General features: G+C 40.1%; 1 protein-coding gene across 4 annotated transcripts; it reads left to right on the top strand.

Moving 5' to 3' along the window:
• Positions 1 to 25,659, top strand: rbbp8l (retinoblastoma binding protein 8-like). Of its 4 annotated transcripts, XM_054793787.1 has the most exons (15): positions 44 to 113; positions 5,813 to 5,882; positions 6,523 to 6,605; positions 6,694 to 6,736; positions 8,353 to 8,448; positions 15,006 to 15,118; positions 15,940 to 16,015; positions 16,091 to 16,248; positions 16,317 to 16,366; positions 17,702 to 17,775; positions 19,274 to 19,991; positions 20,057 to 20,153; positions 20,218 to 20,282; positions 20,722 to 20,890; positions 20,981 to 25,659. In XM_054793787.1, the coding sequence occupies exons 3-15, from the start codon at positions 6,545 to 6,547 to the stop codon at positions 21,040 to 21,042; spliced, it is 1,782 nt and encodes a 593-aa protein (XP_054649762.1). In that variant the 5' UTR covers positions 44 to 113; positions 5,813 to 5,882; positions 6,523 to 6,544; the 3' UTR covers positions 21,043 to 25,659. The 4 variants fall into 4 exon arrangements, 3 of the variants coding, with proteins under 3 accessions (XP_054649754.1, XP_054649762.1, XP_054649772.1); XM_054793779.1 differs by lacking the exon at positions 5,813 to 5,882 and having other exon boundaries at positions 1 to 113; XR_008573119.1 differs by lacking the exons at positions 5,813 to 5,882; positions 20,218 to 20,282 and having other exon boundaries at positions 1 to 113.
• The last annotated feature ends 924 nt before the right edge of the window (positions 25,660 to 26,583 follow it).

The following is a 26,583-nucleotide window of genomic DNA, read 5'->3' as shown; positions in this document are numbered from 1 at the left end:
TGGGAGGGTGTAAGAAGGCAATATCACTTGCCATACTTTTTCCTCTGTGTGGACGTATCACTCAGTCTATCCGTGGGGGGGAAAAAAAGGGAGCGAACTACCCGGTGTGTGAGGTGAGTTTGACAAGTGGTGCCTTCAGGGTCATGGCTTGGCTTGACAGTTGGGTAGTGATACCTACTGAGAAGATGGGAGCTATTTATGGCCTCCATAGACTAGTTTAGCATTTAGGCTCATTAGCAGGTTTGGGCGTATTAAGCCTCTGGTTTTTCTACATGGTCAGTGATTCAGTCATTTGTCTGGATGGGAGGTGTCTGTATGCATCATATTACAATGCAGTATAATGTATGCAGTAATGTTTTGGTCATACTGCGTCTGGAGTGTCAGTGTGTGTGTGTGTGTGTGTTGTGATCATAAGTGGCAGACAGGTCTTTTCTTGCAGCACAGAGATGATCTTTTCACCTAACATATCCCGACTTGTTGAGGAGGGAGTGTGAAGTACAGTCATCAAAATGGAAACTAATATTCAAGGCTTGCTTTTTTATGAGGTTGATGCAATTAAAATGAGTATTCCTCCCACCCCATAATCTCACAAAATATAACTGTGACTAACATTACAAAAAAAGTTAAGATTAAGGAGCTGTGTTGCGTGTGAACCAGGCTTGCCCGTTTAGCGAAGGTAGCGTTCTTTTAAGGCAGCTATATCACCGTGGTAACTTAGACTAAACGCATAACATTTCCAGACTTTCACCTTAAAATGGGCTACGAAAGCGCCACTGTTTCACTGTATGACTAATTTGGAGATGGCGTCACCATTTATTGAGAACCCGGTGGGCCTGGGAGCAAGGAGAATTCGAGCATCACTATGACGGGAGCGGCTTTTTCAAGATCGTGCTGATCCGCTAGCATTTCCTGATGAAATTATTCATCTATAAAATAGATTAGAGATAGATTATCATCTGAGTGAATATGCAAGGTATACTCACTTTTTGAGCGTCAGGAATAAAACGCAACGTATTAACTCGGCCAACATTAGCAGATGTTGGCCGAGTCACAGTCACTTGCGTGAGTACTCAGCATATGCTCTTTTTATATTACAATATTGATGAATAAGCACTCTGATGCATCAGTCAACTGCAATAAAACACTATTTTAACAAAAAGGAAGTCATCACTAAGAAAAGGCACCACAAAAGATGTCAACACTGCCACCTAGTGGTCATCATGAGGTACAGCATGTTATAAGCACACGGATGCAATTCATCAGTCGACTTAGTACTTATTTGTCCCAGATAATGAGTATAATTAATGATTTCACTCAATCATATGGCCATGAATAAATGGATCAGTGTTTTACATGTATGACAATGTGAGTCACTAGCTGTCAAAAAAGTCTTTATTGTCATTGTACACAGACAGTAGATTTGCATATTCATCCATAAATATTGACAACTTACAAAAAATAGAGTGCTCAAGAACAGTCAGTAGTTTACGGAACTTGGACTGCGCCATATACTGTCGTGCAGTCACTACAGGCTATAGCTTGTACTTTACTTCCCAATACTCTTACAGAGACATACACACACAAACACTTTATCACACTTTTCTTAGTCTGTTTGACTTCAGTAATGTGGAAGTATGTCAGGCCTCCCTCACGAGTCTTTACTACCATCTCAAATTTTAGCAAAGAAAAGAATCAGTCGAGAAACAGCTCGTAAATAAAAAAAAACCCAAACGTGTTAGTTGTGGCACTCGTATGCCAACGTACTACTGTATAAATGACAATAAAAAACACCTGCAGTGCTCCATCACATTCTGTAGCTTCTTCAGGTTTCTCCAGCCGAGTCCAGCAAGTGGCATTTGAGACTCAACGTACTCCGGTGACAATCCAACTCACAGTGACAGTAGTTCCAAATAAATGTGGTCTTGTGGGGAGAGCCATCTGCCAGGGCTTTGAAACTAAACCTACCATTCAAAATACTCTTTTCTTTGACCATTTCTGCTCAGTATTTGTTCCCGCTTGTGGCTCAACATGAACCGCAACACCGCTGCGTTTTCTCAAACTACGGTGTGGCCTGAGGGTCAAACAGGACGTGTGCACGTTAATCTTTTAATTAGATTTTAATTAGGATACCTTCATTCTTAAAATAAATTTAAAAAATAGTGGCGTTAATGGAATTTCCATTAACAATACAATACAATATTATATATATAAAATTAATAATATGAAATGTATAATAAAATAGTCACCTCCGTATCTCTAACGGGTGTGGTGTGTGGGTGGTGTGACATACAGTATATTCCGATTCTGACATATTTGGTTAGTTACCCTGCACACACATACTTCTATTGACGTTCACAGTGTCAGGGGCAGTAAAAAAAAAAAAAAAAAAAAAGCAGAGGTTCGTGTACTTGAAACATAAAAGTGCACACTCTGGCTGCAGGACCGGTCTAGCCAGTTGTAATCATCAGTAATATGACGACCAAATTTGACAAGCAAAATGTGGTGCATTTCGCTCCTCGGGCTGTAACCCGCGTGCACCTCAACACAACACACTCCACACTCTGACATTACAGATGGCGATTTTTCATTTCTATTTCAATTATTATTTCACATCATTATTTTCTGTCAATGTTTAAAAAAAGGTGAAACATTTTATTTTTTCAGAAATAATCCATTCCAGGGTCAAAGAATGGACATCCATTTTGAAACTTTTATCATCTGTACAGGACGTTTTATAGTAACATATTTAACAGCCAACTACAGTGAGTGTGAATGTGTCCTGCGATTGGCTGGCAATCAGTCCAGGGTGTACCCTGCCTCCAGAAGTCAAGTGGGATAGACTCCAGCGTACCCCCTCGATCCTAATGAGGATTAAGCGGCATAGAAAATAAAGAAATGAAAGAAATATCCTACAAGTGTAAAAAGAAGTTAAGCACTGTTAATAAAAAGTATTTACCCTGCAACTATAATGACAAAAGCATAATTTGAAGATTATTTATGCTGCCAATGCACCTCACAAATCTTGTTTTTTAACATTCTTACTGGTCACACAACTGTAAAAAGAAGTTAACACACTGACAATGTCTACAGTGGGTGTATGGAGTTGGAGAAAATCAGGCCAAAACGTCACAAACACACAAAACATGTTTTATTCACGCCCAACGATTCACAAACAAACAATGACCAAACATCATGAACAAATGAATGCTTTTTGCTTTACAAATAAAAAAATACAAATACATCCTTCTTCAGAAACGACAGCATGTTTTACTCATACAAAAGAACATATTTATTCAATTACAAAAAAATATTCTTCATGTACAAACTAAAATCTTTCAAGTACAAAAAATATCTTTCAAGTGCAAAAACAGAACAACTTCCAAGTACAAAAAAAACAATTCTACAATTCCAAAAAACTGTCACGTGACTTTTGGGGGGATTTTTATTGAATATCATTCATCCATCCATCCTTTTTCTATGCCACTTGTCCTCACTAGGATTGCGAGGATATGCTGGAGCCTATCCCAGCTGATTTAGAGCGAGAAGCAGATACACCCTGGACTAGTAACATCATTCAATAATTTGGTTTGGTTTGGTTTGGTTTAATTTTATTTGAACATGCATGCAGGTTACAGCGGAATACATCTCATGAATCAATTCACAGTTCCACATGTCCAACAGGAGTAGGAAGAAGCATAGCTTATTGAATCCTACCCCCATCTGTTCCACATCTTGTGCAGTACATATTATTTACTTCCTGTATTCCATTTAATATTTTTATATAATAATCAGTGTAATAGTAAATAAGCATGACAGAACAAGTATAATAATCAAGACTATTCTGCCTTAATAATTATCAAACATCAACTACTTGCATTGTTTTTTGAATTTGCTCGTCTCGGTACATTGTTTGAGTTCTTCACTCAATCTGTTCCATAATTTAATTCCACACACAGAAATGCTGTGGGTTTTCAGCGTTGTTCTCGCATATAAATGTTTTAAGTTAAATTTTCCTCTAAGATCATATTTCTCCTCTCTTATAGAGAAATACTGTATGATGTTTTTAGGTAACAAGTTATTGTTAACTTTATGCATTATTTTAGCAGTTTGAACATGTACTAAATCAGTAAATTTTAATATCTGATTTTAAAAATAAAGGGTTTGTATGTTCTCTATACGCGGCATTATGAATTATCCTCAACAATCTTTTTTGCATTACTTTGAGTGAGTGAAGATTGCTTTTATAATTATTGCCCCATACAGAGTATATTTTTGATATGAGATTTCCAATAGTCTATTATGATCCCCAGAAATGTATTTTCTTTCACTCTTTCAATATCCACTCCGTCTATTTGTATTTGATCGTACACATCCTTTGTGCAATTTCCAAATAGCATTATTTTAGTTTTACTAAAGTTCAAGGATAATCTGTTTTTTAACAAACCGTGTCTTTAATATGACCATTTCATCCTTGACCTTTTTAATGAGTTCTTGTGTGCTTTCCCCAGAACAAAAGGCAGTGGTATCATCCGCAAATAATACCAACTTTAAATCCTTTGTCACTTTACAAATGTCGTTGATATACAAATTGAACAGTTTTGGTCTCAATATTGATCCCTGTGGTACTCCACACGTAATATTGAAACTCACAGATGTATATTCTCCTAGCTTTACAAATTGCTTCCTGTTTGCTGGGTAACTTTTAACCCAATTCAAAACTAACCCTCTGATTCCGTGCCTTTCTAATTTTGTTGTTAAAATATTGTGATTAATTGTATCAAAGGCTTTTGTCAGATCCATAAATACTGCAACTGCACACCTTCTGTGGTCTATAGCGTTGGTAATTTCCTCCGTGATTTCCACCAGTGCCATAGAAGTTGAAATCCATTACAGTTGTCAGCTTAAGTGGCTAGTTAATCGCCATGTTTATTCAACCCCACACCCACCACAAAAAATACAGTTGAATTATTATTGTTTATCATCTACTAACAAGTGTGAGTATGAAAAAAAATCTTTATTTCTGAGCTAGACAAAGTCCTTAAAATCCTGCTGGAGGATTATTATTACCTAACAAGTGAATCATCTCAACGCTTTTCATGTAATTGATAAGAACATCAAGCAACATTTAATATAGTTGACCGCTTTAATACTCACATCTTTGTGACAAAAAGCGTCACTCTCAGCTTCATCCCTAAAACTACTGCAATCTTCTCGGCTGTGCTGCTGTCAAGAGCCCCTGGCTGTTTACCTTTGGTAGTTTTGATTTAAAAAAAAAACCAAAAAACAGTTTCCTTCTCTCCTACTCTTCCTCACCCCACTGGAGTAATTCCGCATCAGTTTTCGTCAACTGCGCCAACAAATTTGTTTCACTACCGTCTTGCAGAAGCAATCGGCACATGTGCAGTAACGTGTAATAATAGGACAGTAATAGTAATAGGTGCCCTTATTAGAACTACAGTAGTATTGCAAAAAATCCACAATAAGCCAAAGAAAATATATATCCATCTGTCCATTTTATATGCCGCTTCTCCTCTTTAGGGTTGCGGGGGCATGCTGGAACCTATCCCAGCTGACTTCAGGCGACAGGCGGGGTACACCATGGATTGGTCGCCAGCCAATCGCAGGGCACATATAGACACGCAAAACAACAAATCTGCGAAAGGTGAACGAGCGAGGGAACACTGTGATAAATTTGCATAACAAAACCATTGGCCACAAAAACATCAGACCTCTCAATCGCGCAGCGTTATTTTCTCTCTTTTCCTATCACTGCTCACTGCCGCTTGTCCGTTGTTGTGTATGTGTTCCACAGTGTTTACATGTGCGGATGAAGACCGATGCAATGCTAGGGGTATACGGCGAAAGCGGCTCAACAAACCCAGGTTTTTGGGGTTTTTTTAAACACATTTTAACACTTGTCCATTTAAAAAAGAAACTGGAGCAAAAAGTCATTTATTTAAATCTTTGAAGTATCTCTTCTTGTTGTATCTCGTTGTGACCACTAGATGGCAGTGTTGAAGTGAGTACTCACGCAAGGACTGCGGTGACGTTTACGCCTGCTAATGTCTCTGATGGCCTAATTATTAATATTTCACATTGCATTTTAATCTAATAATATCATCAGGGAATGCTATTTTTTTCAATTTTTTTTCTCCGTGTCCCCTCGGGAACCTCGTAGGTTCTCAATAAATGGTGACGCCATCTCAGAATTAGTTAAAGAGTAAAACAGTGGCACTTTCATAGCTGATTTGAAGCTGAAAGTCTGGACATAACTTGGTCCCAACCAGGTTATGACTTTAGCCTAAGTTACAATGGTGATACAGCTGCTTTAAAAGAGAGCTACTGTATCTCTACTGAACACGCAAGTCCGGCTTTCAACTCAACACAGCTCGCTAACCCACTAAACTCGCCTCGCAGAAGAATACCCCTGCTAATGCGCTCAAGTTGCAGCGGTCATCAACTATGACTTTGCTAAACATGTTCAAAATAAACTCACCCCTGACAATTACCATTACTCTTAAGGTCAAAGGTGACTGCCTGGGCAATGGAGAGCTTCAATGAGCTTCTTCTTAAACTCAGGGAGGTGCATGAGCGAGAGCTTGAGGGTTAGTATATCATACAATAAAAACAACATAATATAAATAGTACTAATTGTTTTCAATTGCAGTAAAGGGTGCATTGTTTTCATTGCAGTGTGGCAGATGAAGGTCCAAGAGTTGTCCAACAAGAAGGGCTGGTGAGTCAGTGGAGGCACCAGACAAAATCTTGTTGTTTCATATTTCCGACTTTCAGGTTGAGCAATGGTTACATACAGTCATGGAAAAAGATTATTAGACCAACCTTGTTTCTTCAGTTCATGGATCCATTTTAATGCCTGGTACAGCTAAAGGTACATTTGTTTGGACAAATATGATGATGATAACAAATATAGATCATAAGAGTTGAATTTAAGAGCTGATATCTAGCAACTTCCATGGTTTTCTTGATGATAACCAAAATCACATAAGTTCTTACATGAATGGCGTTAGCATTGTGCTGCCAAAATGAACAAGAAGCTGAAGAAACAAGGGTGGTCTAATATTTTTTTCCATGACTGTATATTACTCATGCATGAGCACCCAACCTTGTGGTATGTTAATGATATTCCAGAAATAATACACAAAGATAAAGCCCACAGTATGCTTGCTTATGCTTGAGCACATCTGTGGTTAATGCGGTCATGTCCTATATCCTATTGCCCTGAAAAAAATGTCTGAAAAGACAAGTAGTCTTTTATTTAGGTTTTTTGACATATATACATGTAAACCAACAGGTGGTGCCAAACAACTTTTCTCCAAGCGAGTAAGCGAGTCAGAGCTTTTCTTACTATCACAAATACACACCAAGTAACCTGGAGAGATGCAACAAAAATGCCTCAAGGTTGTTGGCAAGTTAGCAAGTTTTGCTGCTTATTGTAAGATAATGGTGATTAGTGAAGCAAACAACCATCGATTAGCTAAGTATACAACAGAAAGCTATCTTTCAGTGGCTTTCTTTTCCCTGATATTGGAACAAAAGCAATAATACAGTTAGACAAAGAGAGATTGTCCTATATTCAAGTCAATACTGTAGATTGTACTTGACAACGTTATTACTGCTATTAAAAATATTACAGTAGATTACATTTTTAAATAGGAGAGTAATTGTGTTACATTTGTAGCATGTTACTGCCCCAACACTGCTTTTTTATTGCAGGGTCGTCTTACTGTATATTGAGTTCAATATGTTTTTGGCGAGTACGAGCATGAAACGAGTACAGCTCGTCATTACCCGTAATTGTCATGAAGGAAAATTCTCATTGGGTAACTACTTATTTATTCACTCTTCACGTTCTGTGATTGGCCAGTCACACACAACGACCGCCCCGTCCCTACACACATACACAGTGCACATATAGCTGAATAATAAACAATAAATACTGTACAGTATAGCCACTTCTGATCAATCCATGTAAATTTCAGACAGTACAAATAATGTGGTGATTTAAGCCCCATCCATTTTCGGTCAAAGCACACCCACTTCCGGTTTATGCCCCGCCCACTCGGAGTACAGATACAGATCATTCAGATGGGTGAACAGACACAGATAGTGGTGTACTCGCTCATCCCTAGTACACGTGAACAAAGCCAGAATGCTGAGGAGCAGCGTGCATACGGGTGAACAGGGTATTTATGGTTAAAATGGCCAGTGTGTCCTCATTGGCTACTAAACCAAGATCTCTGAGGAGTTTATTTGTTTAAGATACCTCAGAACAGCGTCTTACTGTACATTGGTCACTGGAAAGACAATCTATGTGTGTGTGTGGTCTATCAGTGATACAAAGCGAATGGAGGAGCTGTTCACAAGGAACCAACAGATGAAAGAGCAGCAGCGATTACTCACTGAGAACGTCAAGACTCTTGAGAACAGGTACATACATGTTTTATTCACTTTTGAATGATAGCGTGAAAATAAAGATGCCTCCATATTGAAATGCATTTTATGTTATATACAGTGTTCCCACGCTACATCGTGGTTCACCTTTTGCGGATTCGCTGTTTCACTGATTTTTTTAAAGTGCAATTTTGCATAATTTATTTTAACAGCCTATGAACACGCTGTCTGCTCTGCATCCTTGTGCTGTATTACAGCAATCTATCGGTGCTCTGTTGTGTGTCTGTTATTGTATTTGCTACTGCTACTAGTAGCGGGTGTTGTATACTCATGTGAGAGTTAAGACGTGTGTGGCTCCACCTAGTCTCAGGATGTGTTTATGTACTTGTACTAGCATATTAGGAACCCACAGTTGACAATAGCCACAACAGTCCTTATTGGCTAAGGGAGAACCCGCCCAATGTGTTCTGCGTCCTGATGGGCTGTAGACCATTGTCAATCAATCTCCTTCGTGCCATTTCCTGCTGTGGTTGTCACTATGCAATACGTACCCGGAACGCAATCGGTTCAACTGGGTTCAACGCATGTGCAGAACGCATCTACATCCGGTCGGCCTACGTTTCAGTAGTCACATGTTAGGCATGTGTAATCTACGTCATCCGTCGATCTATTTTACGGCAGCAAGCAATATAGGTCCCCCCCCCCCCTCCCCCCACTCCCCAAAACGTTAATTTGAAAAAATTACAACACAATCAATCTTTTCTTTTTTTATCATATCCATGGTGCAAGTGGACAATTTATAAGCCCTCTTTTCTTTGTTCCATAAATTATTTTTTACGTTTTTTTCGCCACTGAAAAAATACACACAAAAGCATTTGCCTGGAAGATATGTTTGGATGGATGGTATTTCTCCGTTGAAAAAAAAAAAAAAACTCTTGCTGAATCCTCTAGATGAATCGATCATTTCACTCTGCTTATGGTTGTTTACATTGAAATATAACTGCATTTTATGTGTTTTATTATATTTATTTATGTAGGTTATATGTAACCGGATATGACCCTTTCAGTCTTAGTGGATGTCATAAGACGATAGAAACATCCACATGCTAACAAAGTATTTTAACAAGAGTCACTTATAAAATAACCTCCCAATATACTACATATATGGAGTACTGTTATTCACCTTTATGATCATACATTTAAAAAAATAATAACTATCACAGCAAGTGATGTCGCAGAAGCGCTGTCGTAAAAATTTGCTAAAGGAGGAAGATCGTAGGTCTCGCACATGCGCACCACTGGTGGCATTCCGGGTATGTATTGCGTAGTGACAGTGGCCAGTAGTCTCTAGCAAACTCGCTAACTGTGTGAGCTGTTTGCTACCCGCCAAGAAACGATAGAAGAAGAAGAAGCGAGCTCACCAGCTAAATGAATCTTCGGGTCAAGGAGTAGGATGAGGAGGAGGATGACGGCAGGAGCAATATGTTTTAACAAGGATGAAAAAACGCTACAGCCTAACGGTGCCAGGACAAGGCACAGTCAGGGGAGTGAATACGCGCTTGTCACTTAATAATTTCTTGTGTCCAACCTAGTAGATTGATCATTAAAATTCAAATGAAATCTGAGTTTTGAGAGTGTTTAAACAAGTGCGAAACGTGAGAAAATGTTAATGTCTTTCTGAGAAAAGTGTATAAAGTGTATTGTGAGGGGTTATAATAATTATAAACAAATATATGATCATATATATAACAAATGTAAACAAATAAAGTTGGCTACTTTGTAGATTGCCAGCTATATGGGAATCTATCCCCCATGATAAACGAGGGAATACTGTAATGTTATTTATAGTAGGGTGGCCTAGTGAAATTAACGCAGCGGATAAAAGCACCATTTTTGGTATGATTTTTTCTTGGGACCTAACATATAAGTTTTGTCTAGGAGCCCCCAGAAATATGTCCATGTAAGAACTGAATTGCCAGATTATATTATCAATGAAACATGTGAAAAAAACCTCACTATGTTTTAGTTCTAGACTCTTAAAAAGATTACATTGCTTCCAAAATCTGGTACACTGATGTATCTGAACATTACTTTGATGTTATTGAAGTACCAGTACAGGTGCAAATAATTAGCCATTTGGTTTTATTGCAATAAATGTCAAATTTCAAATGAACATCCGTCTTCGTATGGAAGAAAATCACCCAATGTTAACATGATTAGATAGTCAAGACGGTAGCGCATTTGAACATGTTGATGAGAGAGAATTAATGTCTAATTAATCTTTAATTGCTAAAAGTCTTATGACATTGTAGTTCATTTTACTCACTGAGTAGTACAATGTCTTAACAGTTGATACATTTTTGCTATGAATGGTATTTATTTTTTACATTTGCACTTGCAAAGCGGCGAGCGGTCCACATTTGCATTGGCACATTTGCAGTTAGAACAGTCTTCCCTCGTGGGAACATTTTACTAGATCTCTGCATGCTCTGGAGACTTCTAGAATTGTCACCCAAACTGGCACCCATAATTCTGTTTCCTTGGTCCAGGCGTAACCCTGTGGAGATGGAATCACTTCCTGAATTTGAATTTCAATGTTCCAGATTCCTGCTTCATACACTGCCCGTCTTACATGCTGAAGCAGTGCATCCTGGGTGGGTGACAGTTTCTCCATTGCTCGATTCTCATGGCCGAAGAGTTGCCTTCTTGTCTCACTGTCAAAGTACTGGAACAGCCAGTCTCTCATGCTTCTGAAAGTCGACATCGAGCAGCTGGAAGGGATGCTTGGCCAGATAGGCAAATGTCTCTGTGACAACATCATAGACAACCAGAGTATGCATTAAACACAGGGAGGGGTCGTGATTTAGGGTCTCCCAGGCTTCTACAAATGGCATCGATATGATAAAATCTGTATTTCTTGCCCATCCCAAAAGCAACTCAGATAATAGCCAAAGGTTGAATCATGAATACTGTAGATCATAGAATAGGCCTACAAGTATGACTATAACATCAGTGTCCACAGTGCGCACAACGGCAGTCTTTGCCCCCTGCTCCAGCCCATGCAGTATGTGAACCACAACCCTTTTGTCTGCCTCCTCATGACTGCAGTTGTCCATGCTCATGATTGCAGTTGTCCATGCTCATGCTGGAACCAATACATGTTACAGCTTGTCCTGATGTTACATACACATATTTGGCTGGTGGCCAGTTGAACTCTTCAATCTTGGATGTCAAAAAAGCAGCTGTCCTTATTCATTGGGGCTCGTAGAAAATCCATCCAATTACCTGGGAGCTTGGTTTGGCCAGACACTTTCCTGTGCACACCTTTGCCCCTCTTTTCACGGCAGGACTCCTTCAAACTGTCTGGAATTATAGGTATCCCACACAAGATCCAACCTCCTGGTATCCTGCAGTTGCTTCTTGCTTCGCCGGGTAAGGGATAAAAACATCATCTGCATAGGTACTAAAGATGCTTACACTAATAGTGGGCAGGCAGTGAACAATGACGGCTCCATCCAGGACTTTATAGTTAAAGGTTGAAGGTGGCTCAAATTGCTCAGGGTTCTCAAGGCATTGCAGCAGGTCAGTCTTGTTGCCTGGCAGGTGAAGCTTACCAAAGTCTGATAGGGAAGGAGGGAAGGATTGTATCTCATGTGCAAAGAATTCATCTAAGTCACCCTCACGGCTCTGCATAGCAATATACAGGTACAGCTGGCCAAATAGTGCAACATTATTTTGAAGTACTTTGATCTTCTTCCCCTTCTTGGGCATTATCTTGCATTGAGGTTTCCTGAAGAGTGCCAGGGAATTTCTCTTGATTCGCTCATGGATGGATTGGGTGCACTCTTCAAGCACCTATTAACAAAGTGGTATTGTTTCTTGCCTGTGTCCTCCAAAATGTGCACTGTGTGTACCACTCATATGTCTGTGCGGTGGTGACTGTCTAGAGTTACCAGATCTTCAAAATCATCTAAGAAAGGATTGCCCATTTGTCTTATGGTTTCAGACAGGCTGGCAACCTGCTTCTGGAAAATCTTCTGAGGTGAGAGACCCTGCTCATGATGCTGCGAGTTCTTAGGGTCCTCTGTATCATCTTCAGGGAGATAGTCTTCCTCAAACTCCTTTAGCAGTCTGGAAGCAGTAGGCTTTTCTGTGAGCCCAACTGCACCGCCTGCACCTTTCACAGTCTTATTCTCCTGCTCATGAGCCTGGTCAAATGGGATTGCAGAAAACTTGTTAGATGTATTGGAGAGAACCCAGTGTGATTGGTTATTGAACTCATCTTTCATACTGTCTGGCAAAGACTTCATGTCCCTGATGGAGACAGGCATCTGCCTGGCATAGTTCACATGGTCCAAGGCAAAGAACAGAGGGGTGAGTTCCTCCAAGATGTCCACATATAGTGGGAAATTCTTCTCTCTTTGGGCCCTGATGAAGATGAGAATGATGCTTTCATATCTCATGGTCAGGTCCCAGTACATGAAAGTAGAACTCTTCTTCAGCATGTTATTTCTCCAACCCTTGGCTGAGCATTCATCTTTGGGACCTGCACTGAGCCTGAAAGGCTCTTGCTGTAGATTATGCAGGGTTAAGAGAGTGACTTGATGAGCATGTCTGCTTCGAGTTTGGTGTGCAGCCTTCAAAAATGAGTCGGTCATGCCAGCTGATGCTACTTATGCTTCTGTGAGCCTTGTAAGAGATCACCAAGGGTATTCCAGAGGGCCATTTCTGTGTGCAAACCACCTAGCATAACCACATGCACTCTCACCATAGGTATCTGGCTATTTCCATTGTACTAACTTTGCCAGAGCAAACAGAGGCTGGTCATAAGTAGTGACAGGGATTTGTCCTGGATTCAGATATTCAACACCTCTGGACATCCATTCCATGTTTGATCATGGCAGGCGTGGCAGACTTCTCATAGAACAGAGGAAGGAGTGCACATCTTGCTGGTGAGTCTTCCGCCAAAGGTTGATTTGAGGCATGATAATTAGTCCATGCAATGGCATCTTCACTGGAGAGTTCCTCGTTATGTAGAAGTAGCAGTGCATGCTTAACCCAGTTGTGTTCCTCTGCTCTGGCATCATCCAAGCAGCTCTTGGATGGAAATATGTCACTGTGTGGCACAACAACAGAAGTTGTCTTCAAAGCTACTGCTTGGACAGATGCATAGCTATCAGGAAGGGTGTGTTTTTTTCCAGAAGGTGGTATCATAATGGGTGATCTGCTTTTACCAGGGTTGTTCTTGGTTGGTAACTGAAACAAGATGATTGCAGTTCCATGAACTGAAGTCACGGAAGTTAATGAGCTTGGGTTGTAGTCTAGGTTGTCAAGAACGCCAACAGTGAATAGTCTTTCCCAGAGACAAGCAGGAGCTACCATGCTATCTTTTTCAAAGCGTTCAGAGACAGAAGTGGCGATCCACTCTTCAATCTGTATGATTCTGTCATATGAAATGCTGATGCACATCTGGTATAACTGATGGACAAGTCTCTTGATTCTGGTTAGTGCATGCACATTCATAACACATTCATGTAAATGGAGACTGGTGGCTCGTGCTCCAGAATGTGTCTGAAATTCATGGCAGATGGAGATGTTCTCTTTTTGTATTGTAAATGATGCACTGTCCAATTTTGAGGCAAGCCTGGGAGTCACATTTGTCTTGGCCTTTCAAGGATCATTCATTATCATAGAGACAAGGCACAGAATCTGAAGCCTTTATGATTTACAGTAAGATGTCATTTTTGACTATTGCGGCAACTTTTGCCAGCATAACAGCATCTTCATCGAAGTCTCGTTTCTTTAGAGCTTCCTTCAAAATATTCCTGATTCCTTCATTGAAAATGAGAACTGTGTTTTTCCCGTCATACTGTTCCTGTGCGTTTTGGAAGTGTTCATGCAAATGATCCTTCAGCCTAGTCTTGTTTACTTGTTTCTTGATGCCCAGTTCCTCAAGACGCTTTACATACAGAGAGTGAATCTCAGATAGCTTGAAGAGAGAAAAATCTAGATTCCACAGAAGTGGTTGCTCAGCTCTACAAAAGCTCGAGACTCATTCATTTTCTCATCAGTGTTTTTTCTGGAGTTTGGCATTCCTTTCAGGTAAAACTATGGTACCTACGGTTTCCAAAGTGTAATGCAATAGCATGTACTAGGCAAGGTACACATCTAATTCATTTTTCATAGCCTTATCCATGAAAATGATGCAAATTCTGTTGAGCTTTGTGTAAAATTACACAGAAGGAATGCAACAATCTTTCAGTATAAATCATTGTAGCAATTACTGCTTGAGCCAGCTCTACTGTACTAAAATTTAAAAAGCAGATAAAGCTTGTACATAGGTCTGAAAAGAGCATATTGTAACCAATGTTCTTCAAAAGAATTAATTTTTTCATGTATGATGGATGACTGCATGGTTTTTTATGTTTGACAAGAAAAAATGGCTAATATCTTCTAACAGGTCTAGAGGAAGCCTCATGCAAAATAATGGTGCTTTTATCCGCCGAGTAACGAGAAGTCTGAAACTTGACGCTAAGCCACCCCACTATTGCCGCTTATAGTTGTACTATTTTGTATCTGTTGCATCCTTGCAGGCTGAGGGCGGGCTTATGCGACAGATGCACCGTCACTCAGGAGGTGGCCAAGAGGAGGCAGCAGGAGTTTGAAGTCATGCAAATGCAGACCCTCCAGCACGTCACAGTCCTGGGTAGGCTTCCTAATGAATACATGATGAGTGATTGAATGATTAATGCCACAGCTTCCCTATTTCTAGGTAATTGTGTATAAAACTTTATTAAAAGAAGCTGATCATATTTATGTCTAACGTATCTAAAAGATGAGACCCTAGTACTACCAGAACAGCATTTCAAGTGTATTTTATCAAGACAGCAATTGTTTGATAATTAGTTTAATTTAATTTGTAAACTCGAAAAGTCGCATAAACGACACGGCGGCCAAAATGAATACATGATTATATGTGCCATACGTCGCTCTACCTCCACATTTCAGCTACCGCTTTAACTCTGAGAAGCTCCTCTTTCCATATATGGTCAATGCATATATCTTCAAAGACCAACATCCTATTTCACAAACAGCCAGTCAAATCCTGGTCCATGTCCATATCATTCATTAAACTCCAATTTGGCTGTGCTTATCAAGAGCAATTAAATATTTTGTCCTTGCACTTTTCTCGTCAGTTTGAGCCTATCCGCATGCTTCTGTGGTGCAAGCAGACCCTTTGCAGTCGTTTCCTGGTCTTTGCTTCCATTTAATCACCTTGTGTGGTGCAACTAGCTTAAATTATAAAGGCAGCCAAAGCATTTGTAACACTGGAATTATATTCTGAGGTTTTATCAATAATGACCAAGATTATGCATTTTCACCAGATATCTGTGTAGCTGTTCTTGATTTATTTTGGTATGTCACTTAGGTGGACCACACTTCTGGTCCTAACAGGTTAATGGAGTTTTTGGGGTTTGTTTTCTGCTGCTTTACTTCGACACTCCATTCTCTGTCCGTGTATTGTAGGTGGAGAAAATAATACCCTTAAAAAGGAAAACAGAAGATTGAGAGACGAGATTGGCAGTTTAAGAGATGCACTTAAGTGAGTACACGGTGACAAATTAAAGTCCATTTTGTCGTTAGTTCGTCAATTAAACATGGGTCTCGCTTCACACAGCAACACACCCTTGGAGGCCAAAACAAACATCTCCCCTGACCTTTCGCCCTCCTCCGAACCAATGTCGCTCATCGCCACAACAACGGGCAGCACTCACCCTGATCAGCCAACAGAGGGCAATGTTGCAGCAAAAACAGACACAAACCAAAGCGCTGAAGGTGAGCCCACAGTCAAGGAAGCTTTCACTGTGTTTTAAATTCATGATTGTTTCTTTTTGACCAAACAGAGCATCAGTCTGACTTCAGACAGCTGCGAGCAATGAGCAAGAGCCACGTTGTGAGTTTCATTTGTCAACCGTCCTGATACAGCATCACATTCATGACACATCTGAGAGTTCCTGTAAATGTTAATTATTTACATACATTAAGGTGACTGCAGGAAGAACGGTTAGATCTTTCTTTGTAATGCTGAAACCAGTACAGTGGAACGTCTGCGGTCAAGCACAATTTTTTCCCATAAGAAATTATGAGAATGGAAATAATCTGTTCCAGGGTCAAACTGTTTCCGTCATACTGTACATGCTCTAATTATAGGTGAGCCTTTTTTGTTTATATAAACCACAAAGTAGACAAGCAAGCAACAATTGGAGAGACTCTTGAATTTGAAAACTCATTACAGTTCGGGTGGTCTTCGGTTTATGACATAAATCCGGGGCGGACGTACCATTAGGCAAATTGCCTAGGGCCCTGAGATTTCCAGAGGCCCTCAAACGTTTCATAAAAATTGATTATTGTTTTTTTTTTCTTCGATTTAAAGTACATATTTCTGTGTTAATCTTAATTCATGTGCTTAAAACAACATCAAAATGCATAATTTATCATGATCTTTTTGACTGCTCCTACCTCCCTTTTAATGCAATGGACTATTCCATGTTAATAGATTTAAAAGCAGAAAAAAGTGGACAAAATTACATACTCACCTTTTGTAAAAACTGAAATTAAAATTAAAAAAAAAAACTTTTGTCAGTGCAGTACAAGGATGTGTCCTTGGGCCCCCAAATGACTAAATACACCCCTGATGACGTTGCGTGTTCCATGTGACAAGTCATGATTCAGAACGAGCTCCCATAAATTAATTTTAAAAAATTACGTTCGTCAGTAAACATGAGACTTGCTCGAGAATTAGTCACAGCGCGTGCGGCGGAAGAATACGCGCCACACACAACTAGAATGCGATGTGGGTCTCAAGCACACGGCGGAAGAATACAGTGTGTGCCTGTTCAGCTACACTGAAGGAAAGATAACATTGCTTATGAGTTAACTTTTTGCACCTCATTATGTCTCCCAAGCGGCAGTGAAATGTGTATACTGCTTTCCCACATCACAATAAGTTACCGTATTTCCCATTCTAAAGTTACAATCACACTTTTCCTCATTGCCATCCGTGTTAACATTGCAGGCATTGTGCTTTAAGGTTCCACTGTGCAAGATTTAAATATGAAAGGCTAAGGAAGGATGGTAGTTAACTGCATTATGGACAGATGGTCAGTAAGATATCTTATCCGCCTAAAAGGAGTTGCGTGATAAATAATTACCAAGAAACATGGGATGTTCAGTATACTCTGGATGTGGAAAAATGAAGCCATTGTTTATCTTTTTGCCCCTCCATAAGCCTATTTCACTTTCGGCTTACACATTGGCATCCTGGAAGACAGAACACAGCGCAGCATGTACAGGAGACAGGAGGTAAGACAACATTCTTTAACAGAATTTCCCACAAACCTATGTAGTATATCACAATATTGTCCTCACGTTTCAGCAAGCATTTTATGACATGTTCTCAAGAGTAGCCAGTGTTGCCAGCTATTTAGACAATAATGGCTGTGTGTGGAGTCATTATCAGTGGATACTAGGGGTGTTACGAGACACCCGACAACGATGCATTAGATTGGGTCCACGAGAACGAGACGAGGCAAGATTTCAACATTGATTTTAGGAAAGTACAATGAAGAAATATGACTGGACAAACAAACAATAACAAAAACAATGCAGGAGGATTTTAAAATGTTTATTGCCCCACAAACTGCCACGAAACGATCTTATTGCGATCATTTTTAGACCAAATAAACCACTAATGTTATGATAAAATAAAATAATAATTAACAATAATATATAATGATAATGCAATACCTACGATTGGCTGGCGACCAGTCCAGGGTGTGCCCGGCCTCTCGCCCAAAGTCAGCTGGGATAGGCTCCAGCGTACTCCCATGACCCTAGTGAGGATAAGCGGCATAGAAAATAAATGAATGATGTAAAGTTGTGGAATTAAAAAAAACACATTTTCTCTGGCAAATCATGTCTAACGTTTAAAGCATTTCTCGAAATGCTGGCTTTTCAACTGCATTAAAGGGCAGCATGTCTTTTGCGATGACTTTGTGTGAACGCATACCACTTCGCACTGTTCCGTTTGTATTTACTTTGCCGACCAAACGTCTCAGTGAGCGTTGACTGTCGAGACAAAGGCTCTGCATCTCCGTGTGTCGGATGGACATGTTTCAGGAGGGCAAGTTTGTTTTGTTGCCTTTTATGTTGCTATCACTTCCAAAAAAAATCTTGCATACTGGCTCGTTCGTGTTGATGGGTTCACCTTGCTCATTAATATCCACACACGGGGCCTGTGGCATTTGTCTTTGCAAGCATCTTTTACCCTCCCAACTGTTACCTTGCATTGTTCCTCACAAAGCTCTACTCTTTTGCTGTGTGTGTATGCTAGCGGCCCTGCCTCCCCCTACAGAGACAGAGACTGTATGACTGACAGGAGGTGTCACTCTGTTTGTCGATGTTGTATGAAGCATTTAGGTGTTGAACCAATGCACAGAGTGAATCCTCTTCCTGCTTTTTGGAAGCGACAGACGAGGAAAACAGACACACATGCACATGGCAATATAAGGAGGCCGGCAAAATTATCAAGTTCATTTTCATTTATCATATGATTAATTAATTAATTTATTAACGCAAGAGTATTTTTTCTGGTCACGTTTTAAACCCCCCAAGATCTCGTGACACCCCTAGTGGATAGTAAATCTGTACTGCTATGCAAGCTGTACACTGTCTACTATATGTATATCCAAGTTTAATGTCTATAGTATTGTCCCTTTAGAAGATACACTGCAATAAAAATGCTTTCTGAAATGAAATGTTAGTGTGGTTCATTCCTATCATCATTGTTATTTTTCCTTAGCTCTCACATTGTAGAAACCTTGGACCACCCACCAATTCCACCTCAAGCTCTTCTACTAAAGACCTCCTCCCCCCCGATGAATACCGACGTCAGTCCACGCAGACATTCTCTCAAGGCCCCCATCCCCTGCCGTCCTCAACCAATCAAGAGCAGTACTGTCCCCTTTCCTTGGGCTCTCCCTGAATCCTCTGGCTGGACTTCCATGGCAGTGGCGGCAGCAGCAGCAGGCACCAACATGATGGTGCACCCTTATCCCAAACCCGTTCTCCCTCGTTTTCCCAACCTGGTCCCGACGAGCCCACACACCAGCCTTCCGGGCCCTCGGGAGCATGCCTATGGGTCTCAGTGGCACAAGCAGAGTGGCTTTCAATCCCCTGTTAAAGAACCCACCGTGGTGTTCCGGTTGAAGAATATATCGGAGCACATGGGACACAGCACACCGGATAAGTCCCAGGAAAAGAAAGACACTCAGTCATCTAATGCTGAAAGGGTTCCTTCGGAAGGCCATAGAGATCTCTGCGATGGTCCTTTGGATCTGTCTGACAGAGGAAAGTCCAAATCCATCCAAATGCCTCTGTACTCTCAAGATGGGGAGGGTCTCGACAAGAAAAGGGACAAGGATGCGATGCCAGGCCTTCAGGTTGCATCACCTGCTACTTCTCAACCTTTGCTGTCCTCTTTACCTACGGTCACACAAGAGGAAGTCACAAACCACACGGTAGTACTTGACCACTCCTAATCAGTCACAATGGAGACGATTATATGATGGTCTTTTCCCAGCAGGTGGTAAAAGAGCAAGGGCAGAATGAAGAGGCTAATGGAAAGATGGAGCAAAGCAATGGGAAAAAGGTCCCTGCCCTCACGATATCATTACGTCCAGGTACGTCTATATGACAGTTTAGTGTTGAGGCTTTCGCTCAAGTCATGTAATATTTTTGGAACAGTCGTAGTGCTGGAGACTTTGAATTCTGCTCTTCAAACACAAGACTCCTTACCAACAAATGGCAAGGTAAGATAATTCAAAGCATTAGCATTACCACTCGCTTCGTTTTTACTTCCGGTTTGTCTTCCAGCAGCAATGCACTGTCTCAGAGGTCCCGCAGTAGTGTATTGAAAGTGTCTTGTCAAGAATATAGCATTGATGCTGAAATTCAGTTTAGAAAGTGCTTTTAGTAAGTCCTATTGGGGACACACCATTTTGTGTGTCTGTAGCTTTAATGTGAATGAACTGTGTTTGTCCACGCCTGTCTCTGACAGAGTGTGTGTTAAGGGTGGGTGAGAGGCGGTGTCAGGTCCATGAAGAAGGAGATTTTGTCCTACATCGAAAGCCAGAACCTCAAAAGCAATTTGAGCGCCTCTTCTCTCAAAAACTATGTTGTGCCACAAAGTAGCAAACTATGTTGTGCCACAATTCAAGCCTTTAAATGTCCAAATTTGTTTCATAACAGTCATCACCGACAGGAGAGGAGCCAGAGAGCTCTGAGAAGCAAGTAAATGAGAGAGTGGAAGAGAAGGAGGACGAGGAGGAGGAAGAGGAGGTGAGTGTATCAGGACAAGAGAAGAACGAGCGCTACAAGAGGAAGAGATTATTCAAGGAGTCAGACTCGGACACGGATAGTAAGCATCACTTCTAGTACTTTTTGTCAGAAAAGTATGCTACTCATTCCTATCAGATATTTTAAATGCATTCTTCTAATTTCCTCACAGTCATGACAACAGAGAAGAAGGTCAAGATCACAGTGAGAAATCAGGAGAAGACCTCTAGCTGACTGGAGTGGACTGAAACACCCAAACAATTATAGTAGTTTATATGCCTCTATAGATCAGCGCTGTAAATGCCCCTTACGTTTTTTGTTTTGTTGTTCCAATATAAGGTCATTTGAGCTTTTATTTGATTCAGTGGAAGGCATCGCAGCAAGCCTATCATGCACTATCTTAACCCGAACAGGATAGTCACTATTTAAGAGAGGGGCGATATCCAAATTTGTCCATTTATCAAAGTATAACGCACTCTGATGATAGACCAACAGGAGACTATTTCAGAGGGGTGGCATGTAAATGTATTATGAAGTACTTTCATAATATCAAAGTACAAAGTAAAGTAAAAAAAGATTGTGGAAAATTGGAATTCAGTTAGACTTCCTTGGATTGCATTCAGTCACCCTTAAGTTTCGCCTGGATGGCAAGGCAAGGCAAGTTTTTTTTATAGAGCACCATTCATACCCAAGGTACTGTAATTCAAAGTGCTTTTCAGAAAAGAAAAGGAAAATCAAAATAATAAAATCATTCTATAAAAACATAAAATGATTCTAAAATCATTACATAAAACTCCATAAATCATTCCATAAAACAAAAACAAAAAAAAATGAAGATTGCAGTTCATGTTGTTCCAATTTAGACAGTGTCGTGTGACGTCTCATTTGTTCTATTTCCTGAGCACATTTGTTTTCATTTGGTAGGCATCACTCATGCACTGTCGTGACTATTCCATTATCATACTATATATATCTCGCTTTCATGCTGCAGACACCGATCATCCATCCATGAGTGAAATCAGCCAATACTGATACTGAAACTGATCACGTGTACATTTTTAGATGTACTATTGAATATATCAGGGGTCACCAACGTTTGTTTTTTTTTGTGAGAGCTGCTTTTACAAAATGAAAATGCTACTCATTTTTGCAACATTTATTTTCATAGCTTATTTCAAGCCAAACAAAGTGAATACACTTGTTCTCCCAGAACATGAACAAAATGCTGGTATCCACAACTCACATTTTGTATTTGAGAATGCATTTCTTTCTAGTGCTCTCACGTTATTAACTGAAAACCTGAATGAAAAGTAGGCGTCCTCATGTGGTCTTGGGAGGCTGTTGAGAAGCAGCTCAAATATTTTTTTGGAGGTGCATGTCTATGGAGTTATATTTGTGCCTTAATTTTGAGGCGGCTAAAGGCAGATTTTGAGCCATATTAACGTGCAATAACTACTGATGTGTGCAAAGGCACAACACTGTGCTCTGTCACTCACTCCCTCTCCTTCACTTAACATGCTTTTGCGGCAAGGTGATCCGGTGTACGTGCGCTAACACCTCTGGTCGGTTTTTGGGCACTGGGCTACTGGCGGGAGCTTGTGGGTTGCTTGCCTGGAGGGCAGCGAGGCATACGGGCGTGTTCGGTGGTCAAAATGCGTGCCTGTTGGCTCCAGGATGGGAGGGCACTGATGAAATCCTTTTTTTTTTCCCCCGCGATCGTAAAGATCGGCTCGTAGCTCGCAATCGACCGGTTGGTGACCACTGCTGTATAGAGTGACAACAAAGTGCACCACTTGTCTTATGAGAAAATGTATTATTTTTCATGTGGAAGCATCCTTGCAAGTGGCCTATGTACTGTCTTGATTATTCCATCATCATCATCAGAGCACTGGTACGATAAACCAGCCAGGGTAGTCACTATCTAAGAGGAGTGATATCTCAGTTTATTGAGTGCTGTCATATTCATCAAAACATAAGGCAAATAATGAGGGGGAAAATCTGAAAATTCTGTGAGAGTCACCTGGCTTACATCCTAGCGACAAGTTTTGTCGGCATGTTCCAATGTACACAATGTCCACAACAAAGCGTAGCACATATTTTTATTTGGAAGCCATGCAAGCAAGCAGGCTATCATGCACTTTCTAGGCTAGTGCAGCATCATCAAAGTACAGCTATGTTTATTACTAGAAAGTGTTTCATCACATCACATGGAATTTTTTTTTGTTTTGAAGGAATCACAGCCAGCAGCATATCATGCATTGCATCGTGTATTGCGCAAATAACTTCAACCGTAGTTCTTTATAAAAAAAAAAAAACATGAACTTGTTCAAAGAACAGTCTTAAGTTGTGCTACCCTATGACTCTTTTGTCATTCAGAATTTTTCAGAAAAATAATTACAGCATTTCAAGCATGTTCATATGTGAAAGCAGTCGTCTGACTGTCAGTCCTCTGGTGTCTCAACAGATCTCAGCAGATGCTTGCACATTGCTTCCACGTGTCATCTGCTTGTTTTCTCAACGTGCGAGAAAACCTCAAATGACATCAACACATTTAGAACAGAGAAGACTCTCCCTATAACAGGATTGGAAGACAGCGTGTTGGCTCCCAATATAAGACGAACTCTAAGTCTCCCTCTTTTTCAAATATGTTTATTTTTTAGGGTAGGCAATACCGCTATCAATCTGATACCACGTAAATACAGGGCCAATATAGCCGATACCAAGACTGATACCGATATTCACGACCAAGATCAGTGAATTATCTTACATAGGGCCGCATGTTGTAGCATGTTGGCCACAGTCACAGTCTGGAGATCGGGAAGACCTGGATTCGAATCTCCGTTGGGCATTTCTGCATGTTCTCCCCGTGCGTGCCTGGGTTTTCTCCGGGTACTCCAGTTTCCTCCCACATTCCAAAAACATGCATGTTTGGTTAATTGGAAACGGTAACTCTTTCTTTGGCAGGAGCCAATCACAAGCTATACGAGAACTCACGACGAGCTTGTCAACACATTCGAAATCGCAGGAAATCACTCAATATAACAGTCTGACTCAGGATGCAATCTTACAAAGAATTATAAATTCATCACACAGCAACTTAACACTTAAAAGGTAGTTAAGAAATATACAAGTACCAATATGAGTTGAAAATAAAAAACAACTATTTTAATGGCTTCCCATCATGCAGTTTGTCCCAGCAACACATTTCATTGGACATGGCTGCCGAGGCGCTGCAATGATTCACCAGCTGCCTCTGGCCACCAGAGGAGTCCAGAGCCCAGAGGGAGGCTCCTCTGGCTCCCTCTCCACCGGCAGCCATGTTGAATGAAATGCTTTGCTGGGACAAAATACATGATGCAAAGCCGTTAAAATCGTTGTTGTTTTTTATTTTAAACTTGTATTGGTACTTTTTTCTTAGCTAACTTTTGAGTGTTAAGTTGCTGTATGATGATTTTAGTGTTCTTTGTAATATGACACCGTGAGTCAGATTGTTATATTGAATAATTACTTCCTGTGATTTCCAATGTAATCACAAGCTTTATGTAAGTTTTCGCATAGCTCATGATTGGCTCCTATCAAACAAAGAGCTACCTGGTCCTCGTGCGCATCACAATATGCTATTTTATGACGTATAGTCCGGTGCAGCTTATATATGTACAATTCTGTTTTTCTCTCTAAATTCAGTGGGTGCTGCTTAAACACGGGTGCGTCTTATACACCGGAAATTATAGTATATTCCCTTTCATTGCATATAATTGTACAAAATCTTGCAAAATAACTAAACAAAAACTAAAACTACTATTGGCTCTCATTCAATTGCTTTGTTTTTTTTGCCCCCAAACCCTTCTGTGCCCAAGTACTTCTTCCCTGAGCTTAAGTATAACAATATCAACAATGCAATAATAGGAACAACACAAAACCCCACAGATATCTGTGAGAGCTAACTGAAAAGTAACTATCACATCACGGTGGTATCAATCTGACACTGATACTAGGTTACTTATACTAGGTTATCATGTTTTTTAGCTACTGGACAGTTGTTTGATGACTCTGCTCCATTATCTTCAAATTAGCATCATAACTCCTCCCTGGGTTTCTCCATGTCACTGGTGTGTGAGAGTGACAGGAAGAAAGGCTTTGGCGTGCACGTATAAAGCTCTTGACCCCAATTATAAAATAACCTGACCTTTTCAGACTTTTTTTCTCGGGAAAAAATGGTGTCTTACATGCAGGTAAATATGGTATTTTCAAACCAGTATCAGAAAGTGATAGTGTGTCTGTTCAATGCACTTATATGGCCTTAAGCTAGTATGTCTCAACTAACCATTGGTATTACCTATATCATCTCAGTACATCGTGTAACCTTATTCATGTCACACATTGGTACCTATTTCACTTTCCTGGCATTGCTGTCATCCTCTTGTTATTTTTACCATCAACTCCTCCCCTCGCTTTCAGTGTCTCAAGTGACCAGAGTCAGAAAAAAGCAACTTCCCCTTCCCCTTTTTCATTTTCAAAATGCAGATATTTTGCAACTGCTAACTTTCCACGTACAGCTGTGACAGCATGTGTTCATGCGGAAGTGCGCGTGTGATAAAACGACAGCAACAGAGCGGGTTTATTCTTAGTCACTGTGGACTTTTTGTTGTTGTTGTGTTTTTTCATCTACATTTGCACTATTTGCATTTATCATTTTCCGTTGCACTTCATTTAATAACTGTTATGCGTTGGAACTTATTGATTTATGTCACCTCAACGAGCATTAGTGTCCATTATGTGTACAACTAGTCAATGTTCTGTTGTATTTCAATGAATTAAACGTATTTCTTGCAAACATGCTATTGTTTCTGTAATACAGTGATTAAGGACTACATACACCGAACAAGGGTCCGTTTGTACTTGTCATGTTTGGTTCGGTTAAAACAGGGGTGTCCAAATTTTGAAAAATCACCACTTTCTTCGCAACGCTCAAACCAATCCAAGCTGCACTTTGGACTCACCTTGGGTTAAAAAGAAATCTGGTGCATTTGTGCTGGTGCGGTTCAATTCACTTAACCAATTCACTGAACACTACACGGACCAAAGACATGGACCAGTGTCAACAAAAAGCATACAGAAGTCCACATTTTACAAGAATAAAGACAAAATATTACAAGATTAAATATATCGCAACAAAAAAGTTGCTATTTTAGAAAAATAACATCGGAATTTTACCAGAAAAGTGTTTTTTTAAATAAAAAAAAACATTTACTTGCACATGATTACATACATGATTTTGAGTCATAATTTTACAAGAATAAAGCCATAATTTTACTGCAGTAAAAAGGTCATGTTACCACAAAAATGTCATTACATTGCAACAAAAACATCCTCATTTTACAGCAAAAAGAACTGATTTTACAAGATACATTTTAAAATATTATGAGACGAACGACGTAATGTTACAGGGTGAAAGTTTAAATTTTACGATGAAATTGTTTTTGTACTTTCACAAGACAAAAGTTTTACTTTTTTGAGACATTATAGACACTTTTCAGAAATGAAATGTGTGAGGAAATGTGATGGAGGAGTTGCCTATCGCTCAAAAAAAATTAGAGGAATACTTCGAAAACACATCAGATCTATCCCCCAGGACACCATCCGTAGTCTCATTAGGAGCATGCCCCGACGTTGTCAGGCATGCGTACAAGCACGTGGGGGCCACACAAACTACTGAGAATCATTTTGAGTTGCTACAATGACATTTTAGCTAAATGGACCAGTCTGTTGCATCAT

Source organism: Dunckerocampus dactyliophorus, chromosome 1, assembly GCF_027744805.1.
Source record: "Dunckerocampus dactyliophorus isolate RoL2022-P2 chromosome 1, RoL_Ddac_1.1, whole genome shotgun sequence".
NCBI classification, from domain to species: Eukaryota; Metazoa; Chordata; class Actinopteri; order Syngnathiformes; family Syngnathidae; genus Dunckerocampus; species Dunckerocampus dactyliophorus.
Note: the sequence above shows the minus strand (reverse complement) of the source record. Positions and strands in the feature narration are given on the sequence as shown.